This window comes from Anthonomus grandis, chromosome 2 (genome assembly GCF_022605725.1).
Source record: "Anthonomus grandis grandis chromosome 2, icAntGran1.3, whole genome shotgun sequence".
Taxonomy (NCBI): Eukaryota; Metazoa; Arthropoda; class Insecta; order Coleoptera; family Curculionidae; genus Anthonomus; species Anthonomus grandis.
The window spans coordinates 28,084,141-28,105,298 of record NC_065547.1 but is presented as its reverse complement, the minus strand read 5'-3'; the positions used below and the strand labels follow the sequence as shown (position 1 = coordinate 28,105,298).

Here is a 21,158-nt window from a genome sequence, read left to right as displayed (position 1 = left end):
CGACTGTCGTTTACTGGAAATAACTATCGGTATAGGTATTCCCAGTGCCTTTTGATATAAGTTCTGAAACGTTAATAAGTTAAGAAACTGGGGAAACAGTTATGGAAAAAAATCGTCCCTTTAATATATTAATAGCGTCGACAAAAAATTCATGACGTCACTAACAGATATAGCCGAATTTCCATCATGTCCACAAACAACATTTCCGATAATAGAACAGTTGGATACTTTCACCCTGCAAAGATGAATTCGAGGAACACCTACTCCAGAAAGTTTACATTTCTTCCATTTAGCGTCACGCTCATGTACCGAATCCAACCACTTGACACCTTACAAGTGGTTTGCAATGGTAACAATACGGTGACGGTTGCTGTGGCCGGCGACAATAAATTATTTTATCATGAAAGCAGAGCAAGAGAGAAACAGAGGTATCGATGAATTTTTAATGTATTTATTTTAATATGTCGTATTTATTTAGAGATATTTGCGAATAACGTTGCGCCAAATAATAACATAATCGATATTTCTTTTATTACAGACTCTGCAATAATCATTGGCTGAAGAGAGTCGTATAATAGTGCTCAGGAGGACGATGACTTGGAAAAATTGAGAGATTAAATCTAAAAACGATGTGTTTTGTGAGAAAGACCATGATAGTCAACGTCTATTTCGTACATATTTAGAGCGGGATATCACAATAATCGAACATTCTGAAATAAGTCATGCTATTACTTCATCCAGCACCAGTACACTCTGTACTGAATAACAATCTTGTAAAATTATATTTCTTTCAAAGCATAATAAATCTTTTTTTATAATAAATTCATATTTTAATTTTCATGATGACAATCCTTTTATAAAAAAAATTCCCAATAATTAATTCGATAAAATTTATTGACGATCGGCGTTTTTTACCAATATGCACTTTGAATGCTTACAAGACTGACTTTGCCGATAGATATACATGCAAGACCTACGTTCAAGAGCTAGTCAGCTCTAGCGTACTAAGCTAAAGCGGTTTCTCAAAAACTTGGAGCTCTATTCAAAATGGAAAGGCTCTATATACCGCACAATAGCTTTTAACGCTTTACAAGGCTCAGATTCGTTTATATCTTGAGTATTGCTCCCACACATTAAACTCTGTACCCAAACACACTTTAAAACTGCTTGATTCCATCCAAAAGAGAGTCATACGTCTTGTAGATGATCGAGAGATAATTATAATCTTAAACAGGTCGGCGTATATAAGGAAGGTGACGGATCTGACTCTGTTTTAGTGATGCTATAAAGGTAATTACTATTATGAAAATGTAAATACGTTAATTATTCTCCTAGTTTTTGTTCTATTTTATTCGTATTCTGTAGTTAAAGTTGATTCGAAGGGTTTATTTAGGGTTCTACTTACGTTTGGTTTAATATTTTCATCATAGTATCTAGGGGTCCAATAAAGTTAAAGGAGTTGATTTTGAATATTTTATTGATAAAAAAGTGAGGATGAAGTAAAAAAATGCAAAGTTTTAAAAATTATAATGGATTTTCTACTTACGTATACTTCACAATTATACCCGGCTTAACTACACTCTATTTGCGACTAGCCATCACGTTGATCATTATATATGCTATTCATTCAAATTTAAAGCCTTAAGTAACCAAATTCTGTAACTTAGAAGGATTTACATCACTTTTTTAGGTCATAATCACAAATTTCTAAACGCAAATCAATATCAAATATGTAAATACGGATTAATTGATAAATAAAAAAGACTGTCAAATGTCACTTACGTCAACAAATATTATTTTATTATTTATTGTGAGTGGCTAGTGTACTAGCACGATTTTCGTAATTTTCTGTCGTATCTCATTATAGGTAAGTATTTGTTTATTTATATAATTATCATATATGCAAATGGGGCGACAGCCCCGTGTGCGCACATGGGACTGTGTGGTTGGCGCAAGGCAAAAGATTAAGCGGATTGGCGCGTATGTGAAGTTGGGATTGGAATAAGGGATCGGAACCTTGGGTTGGCGCTAAATAGTGGGTTAGGTAAGGGCAAGTTGGGTTGGGGCAAGGACTCAAGTTATAGGCACATAGGGTGATTCGATAGCCCTGTGTTTGTGCCTTTGTACACACGGGGCATACAAGCACATGTGCGCGTGTACATACAAGCGTACGCCACATTAATCATTAGATTGTAGTTTTGTATACAGTGCTTTCATTTCAAAACGATCCACCCTTAATAACTTTCTAAAAAAAAAAAACACGTCAAATTAGATATACAGGGGTACGTTTAATTAGGCATTTACTGAAGTTCTATCGATCACCTCCTCACCTCCAGCTAACCTCACTTTAATATGTCACATGAGAACTCCCATCGTGTGATACATCATAGTAAGCAGCGTAAAATTCTCTATTTAACGGTACCAAAAAAAAATTAAATCGGTAAATGTGTAAGCAAATAGTTAGCGAAAATGTCTAGAAATAATGAATATTTTATTTACGCCAAACTTTGGTATTTTAAATGAATACTTTTAGTGTGGTACCTACATCATTTTAAAATTCTTACATTTTTTATAATAGATCATCAAAGAAAAAAAAATACAAGCAATTTAGAAGTTAAAATGTGTGGTAACAAACAGTACATTTAGTTCAAGCAAATTATTTATTTTTTTAAGTAAAGAATGTGTACCGTTATTTGCGTGAAAAAAGAGTATCTTCAAATTTTTTGTAAAAATCTTTGCAGTCTTATAACTTTGTATGTGTATTTATTTCACTTATATTTTTTGCGAAACCTACCTAATAGGTACAAAAAAACACTGCAATACCTTACATTTTTAAGGCGCTTAAAAAGCAGGCGATTTATTATTGTTAAAACAGTGAGTTAATAAAATGGTGTACACTAGCCGAAAGAATATAAATAATTTTCCTTTATGGAGCTCAAAATCGGTGTGCTCGCAGAACCGCGAGAGCATTTAATGAAAGGTATCAAGATAAAAACGTGAGCCATAAATACGTATTAGAATTGATACGAAAATTTGAAGAGACAGGATCGATTTGCAATAAGAAAAAATATGAAAATAGAGTTGTCGATGAAGCATGCCAAGTTGATGTACTAGTACAAAATGTGCCAGCGAATTGACGACGATCCCCATTTATTGAAGAACATTTGCTTCAGTGACGAATCGACCTTTTTTTTAAATGGCCTGGTGAACAGACATAACTGTAATAATTAATACTGTAACAATTAATACGGCAATAATTACGTATTTAACATATGTAGAAAAATCTTCATAATTTCCAAAGTTTTGTATTTTTTCCAATCATCACCACTTTTTTATCAATATTTTGAGCACACTTAACATTCTATGTAAAAATTAAGAAAAAAACGATCTTTAGACGTCCCTTTAACTTTACCAGACCCGTGTCTTGTTTTTAAGTAGTTCATCTTGTTTAAGTACTCTATTTTGGCTCCAATTTAGGTTATATTATAGTAAATCCTTGTATTTTACATTTTTTTGAATTTGTATACTTGCTTGCTTGACTGTCAGTTTTGCTTCTAAAAATATTGGTCTCTTTCGGCAAAAACAAGGAAGAAATTCTAAAAACTTCGAAACTGTTACATCGGGCTTTAAAAAGGACGCGCTTCGTGACATTTGATTCAGTTTTTACCTTGGAAACAATTAAACGACAGTCAAGGCAAGTTGGGTTAGTGTTTTTATAGTTGTCAATAAAGTGTGTTCCCGAATTTCGTTACAATACTCTTACGAACTGACCCATATTTTTTCACGTCACCCATATTTATACACTCAAGATCTACTCGACAGACAGATGCGATCTATAAATATTAAGTCTAGCTACAGACGCCTAGAAGGTCACTATACCCGTACTTCTTTTTATGGAGAAATGCAAGTCTGTGGAATCAACTCCCAAATACGTCTTTTCCGAGCATTACAACTTAGAGAAATTGAAGAAAAATATCCGCAGACATCTTCTACACGGGCACTACACGCTACTCACTATCAGATGTCCAAACGTTAAATTTGCGTCATAGTGACATCATTTCAGTAGTAGGGATCAATAGCCTGATATGCAAAGCATACGCGCTCAAATACTAGAGGAGCCTATAGCGATCCATTTACATTTGCTTTGACTGATTTATTTACTATAGCTTTGACTATTTAATGATAGCTTTGACTATTTAAGTATTTTCTTATATTTTCTGGGTTCCTAAGAAGACATCTCGTGTCTTCAAATCATTTGAAGCAATTTTCAATATATGGGCAGTTGAAGTAGTTTCTCATGTCTTGTGAGTTGCGAGAGGGTATTTCCCGTATCTAGCCGAAAAGCTTTTTTAAAGGAAATTTGTCTCTCCAGACGAATGAAATATATTTTCCTTCTCTCTCCCATTTACTTAATTTAGTATACTCACTCATCAGAAATCTTTTTTCTCCGGAGATCGGTTCGTTCTGATTTAAATGCCTGGAAGACTCACGAAGTGACCACTCAAGGGCTCGGAAAACCTGAAAAATGGTTTTAACAAAAGTCAAAGAATCAAAGCAAGGCTGTCGAGCTGAAGGGCCATCAAGATCGAGGTCTGTCTGCAGTAAATCAGAGTTCTCGAGCTAAGTTCAAGAAATTTTGTTTTTTGGTGAATAAATCAAAAAAAACTGGCACGGGTTCCATAGTTTGTAAAATCAAACGCCTTTAGTCTTAAAACACAACAATACTTGAAATTATACCTTATGAAAGTATTCCAGGATGTGCGATACTATGACCAAGAATGCCAAGTACTATGGTTTTATCCCTTCTGAAACCAAAATGTGACTGTTTTATTATTAGAAATAATTGTAAGTAATATTATTACGTGTGAAAAATGCCGTTACGGGATGTTCCTTTTAAAGAATTTTCATATAGGCCTTAGACCCCGTCCTTGTGACATTCATCAGTAAGTTAATGCAACGCTCAATTGATATACTTACTAATAAAAACTGGCTCCCCAGTCCGCATGTCCGTGTAACGCCATATCCGTACTCGCACTGGACAAGCACTGGAAAACGTAATTTCGCCCCATGTTACTATCCCAGTACTGGCATCCCTTGCATTGGAACCTACACGCAAACTCCAACTTCTGCCCCACCGTTAATGTGTGCGCGTACAAAGTAAATGAGAACCTGTCGGAGAAGCCGTCGCAAGAATTATCCACGTACGTGGCCTGGACGTCCGCATAGGTTTTCCAACTGTCCAGTGAGTACCGCACGTGTACCGACTTATGAAAGTCTAAGTTCCGCACCCTAACGGTTCCTTTAATAAGAAATAAAACGGGATCGTCTACTACAGCATTTTCCAGGCAGACCAAGTTATCCCTTACGAGGTCCAAGAATCCTGGGAGGCTCGAGGGTTGCTCGAACAATGGCACCAAGATTCGTTCAGTTTTATGGTATTTTAAAGTACCATTAGGTATTAAAATATCTGGGGCATCCAGCAGGTCAACATCATTTAGATCGTTATAAGCTGATTTAGGAATTTTCGGAATTTCATCCATGTAAGTACGCACATCTGCCAAATCCAATCCAAGTACATCAGCAAACCGAACAATTTTTTTCCTCCCAGGTGTGTCTGGAGGGGTTTTTCCAGTTTTGAGCGAAGAACACCTTCTGATCCTTGGAATTACTTCATCGTCGACATCCTCATCCCGAACTTCATCCTCATCTCCCTCCACTTCTGTTAACACATCACCATTCTGTTCCTGACTTGTATCACAGATACTTAAAGTAGATAGTTCCTCACTTAACGAGGCCTGCGGAGTGCAATCTTCCGAGGTGGCATAAGTATCACTAAGGTTATCACTCCCCAAGGAGTTTAATTCCACTCCGTTCTCATGAGGGGGCGGCGGTTCATCATCCAGATCATAAAACACGTCGTTATCACTATCACCGGAATAGTGTCTATTTAACCCGTTAACCACTGTTATTGCACTACCATTTAATAACTTATGGTAATCTACTTCTTCTTGTGGACTGCTTGGTGACTGGAATACCTGTTCCAAGGCCAAATAGCTGTCTGGATTGTGTAAAGGTTGTGAGAGAGCCAAGGTGGTACTGGCGTGGGTCCCGAGCCAAGTGTGTTCTTCTGTCGAGGGAGACCCTCCCGGAGTGCTCAAGGAGTTAAGGCGGGTCTGGAGGCTTCTGGCGAAAGCTTCTGCGCGGTCTCGGCAAGACAGAGGCAAGAGGGAGGTGAGTCCGCATTTGTTTTGTTCCGAGGTCATGGTGGTGGTGGTTTAATCTGGAACAAAGTAAGTAGATAAGAAAAAATAAGGTAAGAAAAAATACGTAGATTTAAAAGTAAGATTACCATTTTTAACCTTAGCTTAAATTTTAATTATGCAATTTTAACGTTTTGTTTTATTTATACAGTTTTTAACATTTTAACTTCATTCTGTAAGTTTTCATTTATTAATTAACCTTCGCTTAATTATTTTATATTCATACTTTTAGTTCTAATTTAAGTATTTGTATTCATTCTAATTTTATTTTTTATAAGTATTCTTATTATTCATTCTGTTTATTGTTAAGTCCTTCATGTCTATCAGAAGAGGTTGAAATTTAATGCTTTTGAAATGAATAGTGCCATTAAAGCTCCCCACTTTATTTGTGTCAATGAACAGACTAACTTTGACATCTTGCAATTTTTTAATTCAATTAGCCCTCGTAAATAAATAAATAATAATAGATTCTTCCTCTTTGTTTATTAAAAATTATTTTCATTTTATTAATACATGTACACAAGAGTTATTGTTCTTTCTTCAAATTTACATAAATTATAGTAGATTGAAGAATTTTAAAATTTTTATGATTTGTTTTATACAATGCATCCGTAAAGTAGCGGATAAATTCAATAAACCGTTTCTGAAAAAAAGGCCCGAATCCGTCGATTTTAATATTTGATTTAAGGTTGGTCTACGTGGTCTAATTAAAAATACAGGGTTACTCAAAAAAAGATATGACGTCATCAATATGTTTTTGAAATTGAAACCACAATGTTTTAATGCAGAATCAGAAATAACGCATTTTTTTACAAAGGATATGGTACAAATGAATAGTGGTCACATAAGCAATTTTGTACGAAAAATGATGATAAAATGTAAAATTAAAGAGAAATACCTATCTAAATTAAATGTTCGAATTGAGAACCGTTGACATCTTGAGTAATATTTATAATTTCCTGTTCTTTTTAATCTTCTCACTGGTTTAGTGACATACACTTTACTTTTTAAGTAATCGAGGGGAGTTAAATCTGGCGATCTGGATGGCCATTCAATGCCCAAAACCCTCGTCTACCTAACCAACTATTTGGAAAAACTTCATCTAGATAATTGCGAACGGGTAAAGCATAGTGTGGCGGGGCTCCATCTTCCTGAAAAAAAAGGTCACGTTGGTGCATGTCGGGTTCTTTCAAACCCGGATACAAAGTTATCAGTGGGGATGAGACCATTTTGAAGAAAGCCCAAATATGTCTCAGCAGTAAGAGTGTCATTAAAAAGTAGACTCTACCTTTTACTATTCCGCCCCACACATTGACTTTTTTAGGGTATTGTGTATGACATTCTGTGAATCAATGAGGGTTCTCGGTCGCCCAGTATCGACAATTCTGTCTGTTCACATAGCCGTTTAGAGGAAACGTTGCTTCGTCGGAAAATATTATCCGTTTTAGAAAATTATTGTTATCTTACATAATTACTGCATTTGCTCACAAAATTCATTTCGGCGATCAAAATCATCTTCCGATAGCTCCTGAAGTAAGAATATTTTATAAGGGTGGAACTTTGCTTTTTTCAATACTCACTTCACAGTAGATCACGATAAATTAACATTAGAAGCCGTACCTGTGGGTTTGGTATTATCTTGGACCGTTAACAGAACGTTAAGCCCATCTTCTTCAGTTATTGAACCCCTATTACCAGATTTTTGAGTATTCCAAATATGCCCGATTTCACGAAACTTTGCTTCAACTCTGCTTACTATACTAATAGGCGACCGATCAGGATGAGTTGCATTAAACGACTGAACTACCTCCTTTTAAGTATGCGACATATCTCCGAAACCAATCATGCACAAGGTTTCGATTCTTTCACGTTCTCATATTTCATACAATAACAGTAGGTAATAAAGTGTAGTATACTAATAAAACGCAGGATGACACTGCTTTCGCCTCTCAAAAAGAAAAAACACCACTTGCAAATGTAAATATACTTCAAATAGTTGCACCAAAATACATTCACTTTTTGACACTGACAACAACAACAACTAAAAAACCAAAATACCAGCATTTAATTTAGATAGGTATTTTTAAAATTTTATATTTTATCATCATTTTTTGTTCAAATTTGCTTATATAACCACTATTCATTTGTACCATGTCCTTGGTTAAAAAATGTCTGATTCTGCATTAAAAAATGGTGGTTTCCATTTAAAAAACATATTGATGACGACATATCTTTTTTTTAGTCATCCTGTATATTTAATTTCCACGTAGAAAAACCCTAAACGGTCCATTTCCTTTTTATTGAATTTATCCACTACTTTACGGATGCACTGTATAGCTCTGGTAGGTTTTTTAGTACTTTTAAGCAACAAAGCTCGTCAGAAGATCAGGTGTAATACCCAATGCTTTAGGTATAAATTAACACCAAAATATATACTGCAAGTCTGCATCATGAAGTACAAATTAAGCTTTGATCATTCCTAGAAAAACATAGATTCGTGAAGAAATCCACAGCCACTAACGTAATTGCAAAAATTAAAATATTCATATTTTACATAATGAAATATGTCAAAAAAGAAAGGCAAGGAATATTTTCTTGCTTTCAATAATAAATTACAATGCCTTAAAAAAATAATAACATAATAATTCATGTAAACACATAAATTTCATCCGCGAGTTCTCAACTTATTCAATATTTAATTCTCTAATTAAGAAATGCATTTTTTAAATTCACTTTACCCCATTCTGATAAGAAATATGTCTCACAATTTATTATCGGATCGGAAGCAATTCTTAAAACAAGTGAATTTTGTAAATCAGGAAATGTAATATGAAATGTCGTTTAAAATCATTATGTATTTGAATTACAAGTTTAATAAAAATAACAATAATAATCAATCTTATCATGTAACTAATAACCAAATTCCAAAAATATAAAAGGTAAAATAGAAAAGGATAACTTGGTGAAATTATGAATGGTGACTATAAATCGAATTAATATTATATGTCAAAAGTCAACGATTTCTAAACTCTGATACCCTCTGTTGCTTAAACTCAAATCCGATTATAAAATGTACTCATTTATTGAAACTGAGCTTAAACAATACTTTTTAAGCCTTCAACATTCTCACAAAAAACATATTGGTATGATCTCTTTCCCTCGTTTTTATACTGTTTGCTGAAAATATACATATATACATTACATTCATTGTCTTGCTCGGCCAGTAGGTTCTCACATATACAGTGACCGCCTAAAGTTCCGCATAAATTCGATAAAAATTAGAGACATGATTTTTTGAGAAAACGCTCGGACCCGTCGATTTTTATTTTAAGTTGCGCATTATTTCACATACATTTTTGTATACAGGGTGGAACAAAAAAAAGATATGACGTCATCGGTCATTTTTTTAAATGAAATGCTATATTTTTTATTGCATTTATGAAATAATAAAAATAAATAATATCGAGGATAAAAATAATGTTATAAGCCAATTGTTTCTATTTCCATGGTTGCACTTGTAAAGAATCTCCATTTTCGAATGTCACTGTCAGTTCGAAAATTAATAGTTTTTATCAGAATAAATTATGGCTAATTTAACGGAAACCCAACGAATTGAAATTTTGATAATTCTAGGGTACGAGGATCGAGTGCGCACGCAATAAGTAAGTGAACTGTTTAATGCCAAATACCCAAACCATCCTATTTCTCAGTCAACAGTTAGTAGAATAGAGCACAAATTCATACCTTCAGGTCATGTTAGGGATTTGCCAAGATCAGATCGTTCAAAAACTTCTGAAGAAACAAAGTTAAACGTTCTGCTCTCCGTCGAAGAAAACCCAAACAATGCAACTTCACAAATTTCAGTTGATAATAATATAGCTGGAACGTCAGTAAGACGCATCTTAAAAGCAAATGAATACCACCCTTATAAAATTAGACTTATACACGAATTAAATGAGGACGATCCTGATCAAAGAAACCAATTTTGCGAGCAAATGATAAACATTTGCAATAATAACCGTCGTTTGTGTTACGAGTTTTGTTTTCGGATGAAGCAACTTTTTGTTTAAACGGAGTCGTAAATCGGCAAAATTGTCGGTACTGGTCAGTGTCAAATCCACACTCGGCAACTCAGGCTCATACACAGTACCGTAAATCTATTATTGTTTGGGCTGGTATCGTGGAAAATAAAGTAATAGGGCCATACTTTTTCGAAGAAAACTTAACAAGACAACGCTATTTAAATTTTCTTCAAGAAGATCTTATCCCTGCTTTGGATAGGACGACGAGGGCCAATAGAGTGGCCAGCCAGGTCACCAGACCTAAATCTCTGCGACTATTTTCTATGGGGTACCTGAAAAGTAAAGTTTATATTGAGAAGCCAAACAACGTAGAAGATTTGGAAAATAGAATTAGATATGAAATTAGACGTATATCACCCGAAATATTTGATTTTGTAAACCGTCTTGCTTTCTGCCAAGAAGTAAATGGGGATCAGCTGGTGGTAATTGGAGGGCATCGTCTTCTTACCCTTTTTGGGTACAGCTTGCACTCGAGCAGTTTTCCAGCTTGTTAGAAATTGGCCCTGCTTATACGATGCCGGAAACAGTCTACATAAGGGAGGAGTCAATTCGTCTGCACAACGTTTTAGTATTAGGGCTGGAATTCCATCGGGTCCAGTAGCTTTGTTGGTGTCTACGCTTTTAAGAATTTTATTTATAATTCGTTGGGGAAACGAAATTTCTCCCATCGATGAATTCACCCTTGGCAAATATGGCGGTGTTTTGCCTTGCGAGTGCAGAGTAGAATTGGACGCGAAGAGTTTACCCAGTAAGTTGGCTTGTTCCCTTGCTGTTACCACGATAGAACCATCATCTGCTGTTAGGGGTGGCATGGCCGACTTAGCAAATCCTTGACTAACGGCTTTCGATACCGACCAGAAAGATCTTGTTCCATTTGGGCAGTTTAGCAGTTTGTTTTTGATCCTGTTGTTGTGACTCTCTTTGCATTCATCAATAATTTGCTTGCAGCTATTTCTGGAGGCTAAAAAGTTCCTCCGATTTTCGATGGAAGGATGTTGACGCCATTTGCGATATGCTGCGTTTTTAGTGTTTACTGCCTTTTTGCAATTCAGGTTGAACCATTGCTTGTTGTTTGATCCGCATTTAGTAGAAAAAGGGATATAAGCTTCCATTCCTGCCAAGATCGTCTCTGTAATTTGGTTTGCACATTCTGAGATGTTATTGGTTCTAAAGCAGACTTCTTTCCAAGGGAATGAGCGATAAAATTCCCGAAGTTGGTTCCACTCTGCTGATTTATAGTGCCATACCTTCCGCGGCATCGGAGGATCCTGCGTTTTAACCTCCAACTGGCAAGAGACTGCTATCAATTTGTGGTCCGATGTTCCTAGGGGGGCATGTACTGATACTGTGTACGAGTCAGGGTCTGAAGCCAAGACCAGATCTAGGAGACTCGCAAACTCGCCGTCTCGATCGGGGATTCTGGTAGGTTCCTCCACAAGCTGCGTAAGCCCGCATATGGTGGCAAATAGTTCAGCGTCTCGTCCTTCATCGTCGTTCTTGTTGCAGAAGCGCAGCCAGTTGATATTGTAAACGTTAAAATCACCCATGACGATGATTTCTGCGCTTGGGTAGTCAATTTGCAGATGGTTAATGCAATCAACCAGGTTCAAAAAGAGCCGTCTATATTGGGTGTCGCTTGGTGGTCTGTAGATACAGAAGATAAATTTCGTGGCACCACTGGCTATTATTTTGAACCACATGACGTCGAAGTCCGCAGGTTCAAGCGTTTCCTCCCGCTGGCAACTCAAATCGTTCTTGACAAATACTGCCAATCCAAAGTTTAGTCGAAATCGGGTGTGTAGGTCGTATCCAGGATAACCATGCGTATATAGTTCCACTCCTCGGCTCAGGATGAACTTCTACACTACTATTTTTTATAAAGGTACAATATAAATATAAATTGTATTTATTTTTAAACTTTAAACCATAATATTTTTTTTCTTATTTTACTGATGTTAAATAAATACTTTTATTGAAAATCATATTCTATCGATAAAATATTCGTTAATTATGTCAATGGTAGATTTGAATTTTTGTGAACAAAAATAGTTTTAATTCATATGTTATTTTGCTTTAGCAATTTTTACGTTGCCTGATTGCCCCATTGGAGACGAGGATTTTCTGGGGTGTAGACTTCAAGCGTTTAAGTTGGCTTGTCAGGGTATTCTCAAGCTTTCCAGTGACTAGAAATTAAGCAAAAATTGTAAGCCCATTGTTGATAGTTAATAACAGAACAATAGGCGATGACAATAGGATGCCGATGGATTATTCTCGGAAAAGAGATTAACTGTTTAATTAAATTTTTTGGGTATTGCTCGGGGCACTCTTATCAAAGTTCTTAATTTATTCCAAGTGGGGATTAGATCTGACTCCAACATTCCAAAAAAAAGCATGGTCTGAAAAAATAGTCTGTGGTGCAATGTGCGAAAATTGCAATGCTGCTTTATTTTAGCTGTGCAAGACAAGCAAAGGTAATAAAAAAGCTAGAAAACAATACGGAAATAGTAATTTGTTGTCAACACTTAACTCTTTTTAAGAAGGAAATGGAAAAGGAAACTTTCAAATTTATAAAATCTATGCAGGATAGTTTTGATTACTTTGGTGGAGCCAAACAATCTAATCATCATTATGGTAGTCGACATTAAGAAAATAAAGAAGAAAAACTTGAAAACTAAATAAAAGGTTATGAAGCATAAATTAAGGTAATACAAAAATTACTCGTTAAAGTCAATAGGTCGCAGAATAAGTGCATGAAAAATTTCGCAAGAATTGAGTCAAGAGTTGGATAAAAATTTAGATCTTGGAATGGAGTCCAATAGTTGTTGGCTTCAAGGGATTCTACTGATCAAGTTTTGAGTGGGAAAGATTATACATATTGAAAATAGTAAATCTGATATTGAAAATAGCAATTATAAGTAGTAACAAATATGTAGTTAGATTTATTACTCAAAATACTGCCCAACCCAAAAGCTACTATATAATTCAAAATGATTTGGCACCCCCAGCGCAAAACAAGGCCAAGGACTCATCATTATTAGGCTCAACGAGTGTTCAGAATGTAGTGCGATTTTCATCTTTAGCAGCCTATTCCAGTGCGGTTATCACAAATTAACTTCTGGGATTTCAGCAGCGGTTAAACAAAAATAGTTTTACTTGGGAAATCTGTTGGAGGAAGAAAAGGAAAAAAATAAAATAAAAATACTTATACACAGTTGTGAAAAATTAAACCGCGATGATTACCGGAGTTCCTTTAAAATTTCGATTATTCCAGAACATGAAAGTGCAATATTGGATTCCAATATTTGGTCTATTAACGTCATTTGAAACCATTTATTACATCGCGGCCGTCAACAGAAATCTGAGAATGTTCGCAACGGGTACAGAAGTCAGGGAAGTAGTGTACTAATAGCCGTGAAAAATTATTTTGATGTACAATCTGTAAATTTTTTTTTGATTATATAGATATTATAGATATTTATGTATTAAATTGGATGTTGCATCGTTTAAATCTATTTATCTATTTGGATAACATGTCACATTAATATGGGCTTTACAGCCATACTAAAATTTATTCAACTGTATGGAGTCAGAATCCCTTTAATAATAATTTAAATCTAACGCGTTTAAGAATTATGACACTAAACAAAGCGATAATTTTGTCCAACCATTTATTTCTTTCTTAAGCTTTTCTGAAGCCAAACAGTTAAATTAATAAAAAACAATAAAAAAACAACTAATTACAATTACTAAAGCTAATTGACATGTAAAGTCCAGTTCAGAGATCTATTAGAATCTTTGATGTGTCGCAGATGCCGCAGTAACTAGTCCGTGCGCCTATGTCGTATTTATTGTCGCATGATATACATATTTAAATGGCAACATTTTATATTGTTTATCTATGAAATCATTTTAAATATATGTAAAACCCCATGTTTTATAGTATTTTTTATTTTTCTTTCGAAAATGTCAATTTTTAGAAGTAAAACGTGTGTCTTTTACACGCTTAAGATATAGACAGCTAGATGATTTTGAATGTAAAAGTTTATTTTAAAAAATATACTTCCACTTTTCTGACTACATAATTACTTTTTACCAAACAAAGTTCAAAAGTTCTTTTTATCAAAAGAAACAACCCACTGATGGCGCTAAAAACTAAACTTATTAAAGTAAAATTGTTGGTTAAACTCGTTTTACGTACTTAAATCTTATAGTTAAATTAAATATTATCTTGCTATCAACTATCTTCAATTTCTAACTTAATAAAACTAAGCCCAAGAATCCCAAAAAATAAAGTTTTAAATACAAATACATTTTAAGGTCGAACCTGTGCAACTTTTCACGCTTGAGTGGCTGTGACTGAGGTCAAACAAAATAGTACGTGGCCGCATGTAGTCAAATTTTACGAATCAAATGTATAAATTCTAAAAAAAATGCTTAAAACATTTATTTATTTAATGGAATGATTAAATATCGCTTAGAATATTACTTTATGACTCTTTTCACATAAAATTTTTCGATTTAAACATGCATGTCATGTGACAATCCAAGCAACACCGGCACACGGACTATTCGCGGCACATCAAAGATTCTAATAGATCTCTGAACTGAACTATAACTCAAACGATTTTAATTTTGTACAAGAAAACAAACATCATCCCACACTCAAAATTTCTATACACCAGCATCAAACCAGAATTAGAGATATTAACTTCAACAGTTCTTTTTATAACTTTCGAAAAGTTGATAATTTTTCTATTTACTACCGTTTTTGTAGAACTAATTGGACATTTCGACAGATATATCCTGACATAAATGAAGCGGTAAATAAATTCTATAAAAAAATCTTAATATTTTTGAAATGCACATACTGTTTAAATGTTTAAATACCAATAAAAATATGTCACGGCGGCAACATCGAATTACGTAAGCCAGGGTTTTTTGCATGCGTACGGACAGGCACGACGCGATGAAGCGAGAGGAAGAAGATAGGTTAGGTTTCTGTATGTGTTGAGAGTACAACCGAAATAAATCACATCGTAATTTTAAAGAAATTTGGTTGTTTTATTTCAAAATAGAGATACAAAAAAGTGTAATTTAAAAACATGGTCCTTCGTGTCGAATATTGAATAAAGTGGCCTGTCGATTTGTGATAATTTATGCTGGTAAAAAAGTGAAAACCCGTAAAATCTCGAGTAAAAAGCCGGTGTTATTTTTTCGAGTTCAGACAAGTCATAGAACAATGGCGTGTGTAATAAAAGCAAAGCCGCAGCAAAGCTAAAGCCGCCGCTAAAAAGTGTACCTGTTACCTGTTTTGATTTGGTGTTGAAAAGCGATAATTAGCTTTACTGGATTGGTGGACTGGAGTCTGGAGTTTCATATATATATCAGTAAAATTTTGGCAACATGGTGTGAGGTACTGTTTACTTTAGTTCCAAAAAAGTTGTGAAATATCCGGAGGAAACGGCTTAGAAAATTGTGTAACTTGTGTGTATTGATGATTTAGTGTTTATAGACAACGTGTGTATAAAGGTAACTTACAAATTTTAGTAATAATTTCGAAGTTGTGTGGGCTATTGTTTATAAATAATTGCTCTCGAGGCGCAACGTTGCCGGACGGAACAATAAAATATTCCTGATAGGAAAGGTTATTTGTAGACCGCGTAGGTGATGTCGGAGAACTGTGGCGTTTGTAAAAAAAAAGTTGCAGAAAATGAACAGGCCCTTTGATGCGATGTCTGTGAAATTTGGTATCACAGAACATGTCTTAATATGACTAAAACAACCTATATGCGCTATGAAAAAAATGTAAATTCTGGATGGAAATGTGAAAAATGTAAAGATAAAAAGCAGGATAATAAGAAAGATGAATACACGATTGCAGATATTATGTCGAAACTAAACGAAATGGATGGAAAATATAACAAGCTATTTCAAAAGTATGAGAAGCAAATAAAAATAAATAATGAGCTTAAGGAGGAAATTCAAAGTATCAAAAAACAATTAAATAATAAAGAACAGCAAGAGTTAAATAATAATGTTATCATTCAAGGAATACCATATAAGAAAAATGAGAAGCTAGAGGAAATTGTTGACAAATTAGCATCTGCATTAAATGTCCCACAGGTTCCCAACAGTATAAATAAAATTTATAGGTTGGGTTTTTCAAAAGACAACAAATCATCACCAATAAGAGTTAGTTTTAGAACAGGAGAAGATAAAAAAAGCGGATGACAGCTAAGAAAACAAAAACATTAACAACACATGATTTAGAACGATATACTGATAAACGCGAAACAATTTACATAAACCATGATTTGACCAAATTTAATCTGGATCTTTTTAAAAGTGCTAAACGATTTAAACAAGAAAACAACTACAAGTACTTATGGATTAATGATGGGAAAATTATGCTGCGTAAAGATGATAATACTAAGGTTGAACTATTGCAGGACTCCAACGACTTAAAAAACTAATTATACCTCAAAATAAACTTAACATAATTTATTATAATATCCAAAGTCTCCGAAATAAGTTTGATGAATTCCAAGCCAGCATAAAAAGCATATCAAGCGATATCATTGTTCTTGTAGAAACATGGTTATATCCAAATGAAACACATTTTTATAATATCGATGGATATCAGGCAGTTCATTCCTGCAGGGACTCTAGGGGCGGGGGCGCGAGCATTTACATTAAGAATACAGTGCATTTTAACAAAATAGACTGCAGTGATCAAACAGAACCCTATAACTGGGTGTGTATAGAACTAGATAAACTTAAACTGAGTGCAATCTATAGACCTCCATGGTATTCACCAAATGAGTTCCTAGATAAGCTGGAATCTGTGATAAGTAAATATAGGTCTAATCATATTATTTTAGGTGACTTTAATATTAATCTTTTAGATCAAGACTCTATAATTACTAAAGACTATAAAAATATGGTTGCATTAAATAATTTTTGTTTTGTCAATGAGATTAGTCCTGCCAGCGCCACTCGAGTCTCACAAAGTAGAACAATAATAGATCATGTGATTTGTACTACTAACAAAAAAAATGAATGTGATATTAGTGTAGAAGATACTTCTTTATCTGATCATAGAAAAATTTGTTTAGAAATAAGCGCAAATATAAGGAAATTCAAGCCTGGAATATTTGTTCAACGTCCCGTACTAAATATACAAAAATTTAAACAAAAACTCCAAGATAAGCTAATAGAAGAAAATATAGATTCATTTCAAAATTTAATTAACGTAATTAGCAATTGTAAAATAAAATCAACAATTAATAAAAAAATTAAATGTCGACAAAACAATGATTGGATAACATTAGACTTATTAATTTTAATTAAAGAAAAAGAATTGGCGTATAAGAAATATAAAAAAGCTCCAGAAAATAATAACTTCAAATTAAATTTTACAAGGTTAAAAAATTCACTAAATAATAAAATAAAAGCATTAAAAAATGCGTACTTTAAAAACAAATGGGCCCAAGCAGCACAAAATACAAGAAAACAGTGGGATACAATAAATCTGTTTTTAAATAATAATTCTACTAAAAGCAATATAAACCAAATCGAAATTAATGGTCTATTAGAAAATGATGATAAAAAAATTGCAGACAGTTTGAACAAATATTTTACGGAGGTAGGTGCGACCATAATCGAGGACATGCGGACTGATACAAAAAATATATTAAAACAAGATTTTAAGGAGATTAAATGTGATAATAGCATATTTTTTGAGCCGACAGACAGTAATGAAATAAGCAACATAATATTAAGCCTAAAACGAAATGCGGCTCCGGGCCATGATAAAATTACAATACTTGATCTAACTAATATAAAAGAGTACATATTAAATATACTAGTCATACTTATAAATAATGCATTCAGCATAGGCGAATTTCCTCCTGACCTCAAAATATCTAAAGTATGTCCAATTCATAAATCTGGTCCTAAAACCCAATTAAATAACTACAGGCCTATATCTATAACAAGTGTCTTTTCAAAAATTATCGAAACAGTGATTAAGAGGCGGATGATGTCATTTATAGAAAAATATATCTCATACGATTTATACCAATATGGGTTTCTTAAAAACAGCAGCACTTTAAGTGCTACTATAGATCTCCTTAACTATGTGTCAGCTAATTTAGATCAAGGCAAAATTGTCATAGCAGTTTTTGTCGATTTAAGAAAGGCATTTGACGTAGTTAATCATGACATATTATTAAACAAGCTGGAAGAAATGGGTTTTCGGGGATCTGCACTGTCCTTGATTGGGTCATACTTACTTAATAGAAGACCATATGTACATGTAAATAATAAAGAAAGTAATATCTTAACATTTAACTGTGGTGTCCCTCAGGGGTCAGTGTTGGGACCATTACTGTACTCACTGTATGTTCTGAGTTTACGGGTAGCAGGGTTAGACGCCCAATATTATACATTTGCTGACGATACTGTATTATTGTATTCGGATAATGATTGTGATAGATTGGTTAATAGGGTAAATGATGATCTAACTAAATATAGTCAATGTGGGTCAACTCCGTCGAAATATGTATATCCCGAGGGAATTAAGTAAAAACCCTTAAGTCATAGGTTTCACTGACTCAATATTCGAATTTAACCGGTAATCTAAACCTCTCACCTGCTGATTCGTAAACGTAAATAGAAAGTAACTTAGTAAATAAAGTAACTTACCCTGGATATTTTGGGGATGGGTGTGGTAGGTCACGTACCGAAAAATACGCGCGTAAAACAGTGTCGACACTTATCGATCAAATCCGTTTTCGGTCAATGCCAGAATTGCTGCTACTCAATTCACAGCTTAGCATAACCTTCTCCTTTTCTCCCACTCTTTTCGCATTCGTATTCAATATAAGGAAAGATGTGTATAGTTCAGGAATATACAAAAGGTGGGAAAAGGAAAAGATGTAAGGCAAATTATGTAAAGTTAAATAAGTTATTAGCAAAACGCGTATTTTTGAATGCATAAATATTAAATACAAGTAAAGAATTAAATTAAAGTTAAAGTATCACTAAGTATTGATTAAGAGAAAATTAAAGTTAATAATTATAATTACTACAAACATGTGATGACGAAACATCCCCACGCCCATGAAAACACTGGGTTTTCATTCGAGCAAAAAAAAAAAATTATTGTAAAGGTAAAGGGCACAATTTGACCAATGGTCTCTTAAAATTACCCTTAGTAGTTTTCACTACAGCAACCCGCGGTACATTATCGCGCCCAGGTAACAACTCCACGATCCGCCCTAGGAGCCACTGTAATGGATGTAGATTCTCATTTTTTATCACCACCATGGTGCCTATTTCAACCTCGCCGATAGGATCTAACCATTTGGCTCTTTGTTGCAGAGTGTGCAGGTATTCTCTGTGCCAACGATTCCAAAAATCGCGATGCATGCGTTGTAAGAGTTGCCAGCGTGAAAGTCGATTTATATTATGATTCGTAAAATCAGGGTCAGGTAAAGCACTAAGAGGTTGCATAGTTAAAAAATGACCAGGCGTAAGTACTGCCAGGTCAGAGGGATCAGAACTTATTGGACAAAGTGGTCTAGAATTAAGAACTCCCTCTATTTGTACAAGTACAGTGTTAAATTCTTCGTACGTTAATCTTTGAGTACCAACAATTCTTATTAGATGCGACTTTACAGATTTAATATTTGCCTCCCAAATTCCGCCCATGTGAGGAGCAGCTGGAGGGTTGAAATGCCACGCTATCGCTTCAGCTTTCGCACAATTGGAAAATATTTGCCGCAGATATTTATCGCTACCAACAAAATTGGTACCGCAATCGGAATACAAATTTAAGACTTTTCCTCGTCGTGCAATAAAACGACGGAGACCTGCCAAAAGGGCTTCTGAGGTAAGATCCGATAATAACTCCAGATGCAAACATTTAGTATTTGTACAGATGAAGAGACATACATAAGCTTTGTAAATTTTAGCACCCCTTAGCCGACCCATAGTAATATCAAAAGGTCCACATAAGTCTAAGCCTGTATTTGTAAAAGCCTTAGGAATTTCTGAAATTCTAAAACTTGGAAGATTTCCCATAGGGGGTGTATATGGTTTTGGATTTATTTTCCAGCATGTATGACATTTTCGAATAACTTCACGTATAATTTTCTTGGCAGAAATGATCCAAAAATGTTGAAATAGAAAGTGCTGGGTGGTTTGTATACCACAATGTAAATATGTAATGTGTAGATCAAAAATCAACAAACGTGTTAATTTAGCATTTGAAGGCAGTAGTAAAGGAAATTTACTATCATAACATAGTGAGTAAGAATTACATAACCTGCCACCTACTCGTAAAAGACCCTGCTCATCAAGAAAGGGCTTTAATTTTTGTAAATATTTTGGAAGAGGCTGTTTATTTTTTATTAGCGCAATCTCAGAAAAAAAGTATTTATTTTGTACATATTTTGTAAGAAACAACAAAGCATTGTTCAATTCCTTGAGAGTGAAACAAGAATATTGATTTAATTGAGGGTGACAAGATTTATTTCTAATATTACGAAATAATTTGACACCACGCAAAAAGTAAGCAATAATTCGTTTTATTTTATGTAAGGAATTAAACTTATCAAATAAATACTCAAAATCGGTAAGTTCATCATTTTTTTGTACTAAAGAAGAAAGTATAATTTTCCTTTTTTCTAAATTTAAATCTATGGGAATTACTATTTTAGAAAAATTCCATGTGTTACAATGATCAAATAAAAAATCAGGGCCATTCCACCACAATGAAAAATTAGCAAGCTCTGACAGAAACATACCACGG

General features: G+C 34.1%; 1 protein-coding gene across 3 annotated transcripts in view; it reads right to left on the bottom strand.

Moving 5' to 3' along the window:
* Positions 1-21,158, bottom strand: part of LOC126733642 (glycogen-binding subunit 76A) — a 100,456-nt gene that overhangs the window by 16,768 nt on the left and 62,530 nt on the right. For 2 of the 3 annotated variants that reach the window (XM_050437036.1, XM_050437037.1), the window contains exon 2: positions 4,978-6,280. In XM_050437036.1, coding sequence (XP_050292993.1) covers positions 4,978-6,263 — 1,286 coding nt within the window. In that variant the 5' untranslated portion in view covers positions 6,264-6,280. Of the gene's footprint in view, positions 1-4,427; positions 4,519-4,977; positions 6,281-21,158 lie in introns of all 3 variants that reach the window. The other variant, XR_007659801.1, reaches the window with a different exon arrangement.